A 6,960-nucleotide genomic window follows, 5' to 3' on the forward strand; every position below is an offset into this window, starting at 1 on the left:
ATGAATCTATATGAAAACTAATAAAATTTTGTCAACTCAACTATTGTGAAAAATGTTATGAAATTTTTTGTATATTGCTCTTTTTTATTTTTGTTGTTAGATGTGTTATACTCATAACATTTTCACAACAAATTATAGATATTAAGTTATTTCTAGTTCTAATTTGATACCACCACTGACTTACTTTTTTACCCACTAATAATAGTCAATAATAACCAGCTATTTCAGATTTGTTGTAAAAAATGTTATGGACGTTGTATTTTTTCCTCTTTTTTTCTTGTTGTTCATTTGATAAAAAATATTATTTTATTTATTGAATAATATTTGGGCTTAATTAATATTGTTACAATGAAAGAAAAAACTTTATTTGTTAAAATCTGGGGGCCTTTTTCTACTTGGAGTCTTTAGACGACCACCTCATTTGCCTATACTATAAATCGGCATTGAATGGATTGAACCAAAAAATTTTACCTATAAATTTACTCATGCAATTATTGTTGACAAAAGGCAAAAACATTCCTCTATAAATATTACGTGTCAAATATGTTACGCATATAATGTAAACATAGATAAACACACATTATTATGAAAAATAATTTTTACTTTAAGGTGTTCTAAATAAAACATATTCATTGATTGATTATGTCAACAAAAAAGAAAAGATAAAAGTAGAGGACTTAAAATACACCCCGCTGAAGTGTTTCTTTTCTGATCCACCAATATTGCATTTATTGCCTCATGGGAAGAAGGAAAATAAATTTTGGGTGTTGAATGTTGATAACTACCTAGTATTGCAGCTTAATGTAAATTTATATACTTGCCTCCTCAAATGCTTCTCTCACTGCTTTTGGTTTAATTCTTCTTTCTTTCCCATTCAATTCCTTCGTACCCTGACGTGCAAGTAACTAAGATTTAATTAGCACCCACCCATTGGTGGCCTACCTCTGCATTGAAAAACTTTGGAGAAATATACAGAGACTCAATTATAAGCAAACTGGTGCAATTACTTTATCATTGCCTACATCGAAAGTCAAGTAAAATAATAAATAAAGAACATTAGTTATCCAACTAAATACAAAAGAAAGAGACGGCTGTGTAGGAAGCACCAGAGTTGGATAACCATTATGCAAGAAGCCTGGAATAAATAAACTCACAGCACTGAGGAATCCAGCTGGAAAAGGCAAATTTGTGAAGACCCAACCATACAAATGTATTTAGTATCACTGTTTCCCATGCCGTCTTTGAAGTTTTTGTTGGTGATGATGACAAAAAACCACCAGTTAGTCACACGGTCCTCGCAAACTTGAGACAATACTTGCACAACACAAAAAGAGATGACCCAACAGAGAGCACCAGTGTGGTGTCGGCCGAATACCCTCAGAAGGTCAAGTTAAAACTTTACACAACTCTAGAATGCCAGAGTTGAGATGAATTATGCGTACCTTGATTTGTGAGGGTTTTGAGGTATTTATAGTAGCATAGGGTTGACATCTATGCCTTGGCCAAGAGGTTCTTTCCTTCTATGAGAGTACCTCTTAGATTTTCCGTTTCCTAGAGTTCTTTTCCTTGCAGGGAAGATCATCATTAATGGCGTATATCACGGAATCTTTCTCAATTAGAGTTCTGTTCGTATTGAGACTCTTAAAGTTACTCGTGAGACGCAAGTTATTTCCATTTATGAGTCCTTGGAGATTAGTCAAACCAGATGAATGCCATGTGGCCTTCATATCTGTCCACTGGGTGTCCGTGCACCTTGGACCCATCCTTTACCAGCCTACTGGCCTAATACCGTCGTGTTTGTTCATACGTATCTGTCACTTACTTTTTTACCCTCTTTAGCTGCCACCTCACTCTTTGGGTCCGTAACCTCAAAGTGGAAGGACCCGTGGAGTGACGGTCTTTTTGTTCCTTGGAAACCAAACCTATTGTGACAGGCTAGCTGGGGGTTATTAATAATGTTTGACATGTGGTGTTCACCCAGTAGCTCGTCACTCAAATCGAAGCACCCCTTTGTATTCCATGCCGTTTCCTCTATATAAACTTGCCTTCCCACCCCTCATTCTTAACTTTTCATAGAAATCTTGAGATCAAAGCGCCATCGTCGCCCTTGTCAGGCTGTCATACCGTTTACCTAGTTCATCCTTCGTCTATCACCTTGTGCCGCTCAATTTCAACCGGTATGTACTCTTCTCCTTTCATTGACCTTTTTTCTTTTTAAATTTTCATACTACCGTTGTCTTTTTTAGATCCGTCAGTGTCTTAGGGTTTACTATCACATGTAGGTGACAAATGCCTAGTGTGTCAAGTAATCATTCGTTTGTCCGCGATGGGGCGGGCTACGAACAAGGATTCCCGTCATATTAGAAAGACCCTGACACTTCAAGTGAAGAAAGGAATCCGTCTGCTACTTCTCCTTCCTTAGATGATGAGGGTTTGGAGACGGATAGGCCAGAAGATGTCTCTAGTGACGGCCTAGATGGCGTTGATCCCCCAATCCAATCCGTCATTGGTCCTAACGGGTTTAGGGAGTTCGTAATGCTACCCTGTGGACAGTTAATGATTTTAGATCCACGGTCAAAGAATCTCACTTCAAAACTCTTAGGGTCAAATACCAAATACCTGACAACATTCATCTCCGTCTACCCCATAAGTCAGAGAAATGTTACTATAAGGGTATTGAAGGTGTCGGGGTTTATGAGCAAATGCTAAAGGCAGGGCTCAAATTTCCCCTAGGCTCTCTCCACTGTCACCTCCTCCAGTATCTAGGTTTGGCTATCACACAAATCTCCCCAAACGCTTGGAGGGTCTTTCTTGGTATGGAGGTCTTGTACGGGGCCATGTCTGATGGAGCACAAAGGCTAATAGTGGAAGAATTCTCATCCCACTGAGATTACACAATCAAGGGGTATGTATAGCTTTGTGGCCAAGAGCCCGTTGTTGAGGCTTGTGCGCGATACCCCTGACTCTAATAGGAAATAGAAGAGTCAATATTTTTTCATGGAAGGGGACGAATGGATGCGTCGTCTAGGTGATAACGAATATATGCCCGTCGACACAACATAGGGCATAATGCCTCCATCTGGTATGCACCCGTCTAGTTTTCACCTGTATATATTCAAGCCTTGATTTTCTTTTACCATGTTACCCCAACCGTCTTCTTTTGCAACTCAGGACCATCCACAAGTCTCACTTAAGCAGTGGAGCTTCCCGAAGAAAATCTTTAACATGACCAGGCTAGAACAGAGGACGTGGGCTAAATTGGTTACCCTTGACACACTCTTTTGGTATTGTGATGGTCTCGAGCCCACTATAGCTGCCCGTCGCTATGACACTAGAGTTCACAAACATGAGTTCATCGCTTAATTCTTTTAATCTCTTTTCTGTTTTATATTGTGCAACGCTGTATATCCGTCCATTTTTGCAGAAATGGACGACGCCAAAAGAAGGGTCTTTATCAAACAGCAAGTGGCCAAAAAAAAACCTAGAGGGTGATCAACCTTCCAAGGGGACGGGTTCAGCCGTCCTGTTTAAAAGGAAGCAACCAGAGAAATCTGATCATCACTTTAAAAAACCTAAAACCACCCCTGAGCCCGTCGTAGGGCTTGAACCTGAAACTAAGAGAACGATCACTCTCCTAGGGCTAGGAGAGGGCAAAGGTTTGATGAAGGGTCCAGCCACCGTCAGTGAGAAACCACATGTCCTCCTTTGAGAGGATTCTGAGTATGCATTGGAAAAGCTCTCATCTATCATCACTATCGACGACTAAGAGGATCTTAGCAACCACTCTACCAAGGCAATGGGGAAGACGGGTCTTTTTAGTACTGCTCAGGTACTTCATATCCGTCTCTCCTTTATTATTATTATTATTATCATTATTATTATTATTATTATTACTATTATTACTATTACTTCTACTACTACTACTACTATCATTACTACTACTATTACTACTACTATTACTATTACTATTATTATTACTATTAGTATTACTATTACTACTATTATTATTATTATTATTATTATTACTACTACTACTACTACTATTATTACTACAACTATTACTACTACTATTATTACTACTACTATTACGACTACTATTACTATTACTATTAGTATTACTATTACTACTACTATTACTATTACTATTATTATTATTATTACTATTACTATACTATTAGTATTACTATTACTACTACTATTACTATTACTATTACTATTACTATTATTACTATTACTATTACTATTACTATTATTATTACTGTATTTATGACTTCTTTGCTTTTAGACGATGTAGATGATGAAGGGACTGATGGGTCACTGACTAAACCATGAGACGGCCTTGGACCGTCTTAGGAAAAAGTTCAACGCAACGGAGGACGAGCTGAACGGTCTGAAGGCCTGGAAGGCGGGCATGGAGAAAAATTTGCCTACTCTGAGTAGGTTAAGGGAGAGCTCGAAAAGCAGACGGAGCAACTGAGACAGATCCTAAAAGATAAGGAAAAAGAGATCGCGGACACCAAGGGTCAGCTCCGTCAGGCTAAGGAGGAGGCGATACGTGAGTACCGTGACTTCGACGCCCTCTTGGCAGAGCTTGGTAGCTCATTTTCTGAAGGTTTTGATGATGCCCTCTGTCAAGTCAAGACTTCATATCCAGATTTGGACGTGTCCCATGTCGCTATTGATGTTTAAGGGCAGACCCTAGCTTAATCCATCCATTCTGAGAGTACGAATGATTTGTTCGCCATCAATGATCCTCTTGTAGACGAAGACCTAACTACCATTGAAAGCCAAGTCAAGCCAGTCGTAAATGATGCCCATCAACTAGATGATGAAGAGAAGATCGAAAACACTTGTCCCCAGCAGTAGTCTTTTTTTTTCATTTTTTTTTTTTTTAATGCTATAAGGATATTAAGAACAGCTTTGATCGTTGTATTTTTTGTATATGGACATCTCCCTTTGTGGGCCTTAAGTGTTTCAATTACTTACTTTTTCATCTGTCTACTTTTATATCTGGTTAACCTTGTTTTTATCCAAAGTGTAACCCTTAATTTAGGGACCGTCCTATAGACATGTCTTTAACATGCTGTTAGGATCTGTCCACGTGTGGACTTGTGTATACTGTAAAAGCCCGTCCACTTGTGGAATTTGTGATTCACCCTGTTGGTGAATCCGTCCTATGGACGTGTGATTTTTACTTGTCGTTAAATTCGTCCACTTGTGGACTCGTAGTTTGAATATAATCATTTTAACCCATCCAGTTATGAACTGAGTCTTATTTTCGCGGTGATCGAGCCCATCTTACGAACGCGTCACATAATTGTTGTCTTACTAGATGAAACCGTCCATTAGATGATTTCATCCTATTGTTGTCTCCATCCATTTTTTGGACTTGTATTTTTATGGACTTTTAATTTTGTAGCTCAACATACTATTTAAACCGTCCACTTTTGGTTAAGATGTTTTTGAAGCCGTTCACCTAGAGGACTTTATTACCATCATCCTTTTGGATGACCTTGTCCTTTCAATTTAGCGAAGGCATAAACATGTAGATAACACAATATTTCTGAATGACTCCTCTTATTATGGTGAACATGCATTTAAAATTGTTCCATGAAATAATAACTTGCCCATTGGGCTTAAAAGAACTATAAGTAAAAACTTCAACTAAAATAAAAACATTAACTAAAAAAGTAATAAACTGGAATTGAGGAGTGTGATGTTATCGTTGTCTTTGTCACCGTATACTGATAGTACTTCTTTAGGTGTTCTGTGTTCCATGGGTGATGCAACTTCTGCCCTTCTAGCGTCTCTAGGTAATAAGTTCCCTTCCTATGCCAAGAGGTGATCTTGTACGGTCCTTCCCAGTTTGGTCCTAACTTTCCCTGGGAGACATCATTTGCAGTGCCAATTACTTTCTTTAAGACAAGATCTCCAAGCTGGAAGTCCCTGTGTCTAACTTTAGAGTTGTAATACTTCGCCATGAGGTTCTGGTACCGTGCAAATCTTTGCTCGGCTGTTGCTCTGACTTCATCCACTAGATTAAGCTGTAAGCACATGGCTTCATCATTCTTGCTCTCATCGTGGTTCTCTAACCGATAGCTCATAAGCCCTACTTTTGCTGGGATGACTACCTCGCTACCGTATGCTAGTTGAAACGGTGTCTCCCTTATTGGTGTCTTTGTCGTTTTCCTGTATGCCTATAAAACACTCGGTAATTCATCCGGCCATATGCCCTTTGCCCCTTCGAGCCGAATCTTGATGATTTTGAGCAATGATCGGTTCATGACTTCAACCTGTCTGTTGGCCTGTAGGTGGGCGAGTGACGAGTAGTGGTTCCTTATCCCTAATTGTGAACAGAAATCTCGGAGTGCATCATTGTCGAACTGCTTTCCGTTGTCTGAAACAAGCACCCTTGGTATACCATACCTGCAAATGATGTTCCTCTATACGAAACTTCGGATATTCCTCCCCGTGATAGTGGCCAAAACCTCTGCTTCCACCCATTTGGTGAAGTAGTCAATGCCGACCACTAGGAACTTTAATTGCCTTGCCTCTGTTGGGAAGGGGCCCATGATATCTAACCCCCATTACGCAAATGGCCATGGGGCCGTCATAGGAGTGAGCTCTTCTGTTATTTGCCTTATGAGATTGCCAAACCTTTGGCACTTGTAACAGGCTCTGACGTATGCGTCAACATCCTTTTGCATGGTTGGCCAGTAATATCTTGCCCGAACTAGCTTATGCACCAAAGATCGCGATCCAGAGTGATTTCCATAGATTCCTTCATAGACCTCCCTTATAACATAGTCTGCTTCTTCAGAGGTGAGGCACCTCAGGTAGGGTCAGGAGAAACCCCTCTTGTATAGGACGTCTTTAATCAAAATAAATCGGGCCGCTTTAACCTTCAACTTCCTCGCGACCTCCTTGTTGTCTAGTAGCTCGCCGTTCTTTAGGTAGGCG

At 39.7% G+C, this 6,960-nt stretch overlaps 1 protein-coding gene across 1 annotated transcript; it reads right to left on the bottom strand.

Moving 5' to 3' along the window:
* Nucleotides 1-5,678: 5,678 nt before the first annotated feature.
* Nucleotides 5,679-6,504, bottom strand: LOC142616563 (uncharacterized). The gene is made up of 2 exons (XM_075789389.1): nt 6,427-6,504; nt 5,679-6,197 (listed from the first exon to the last, which is right to left on the bottom strand). The coding sequence occupies exons 1-2, from the start codon at nt 6,502-6,504 to the stop codon at nt 5,679-5,681; spliced, it is 597 nt and encodes a 198-aa protein (XP_075645504.1).
* Nucleotides 6,505-6,960: the final 456 nt, after the last annotated feature.

The sequence above is a fragment of the Castanea sativa genome, chromosome 11 (genome assembly GCF_040712315.1).
Source record: "Castanea sativa cultivar Marrone di Chiusa Pesio chromosome 11, ASM4071231v1".
Lineage (NCBI taxonomy): Eukaryota > Viridiplantae > Streptophyta > Magnoliopsida > Fagales > Fagaceae > Castanea > Castanea sativa.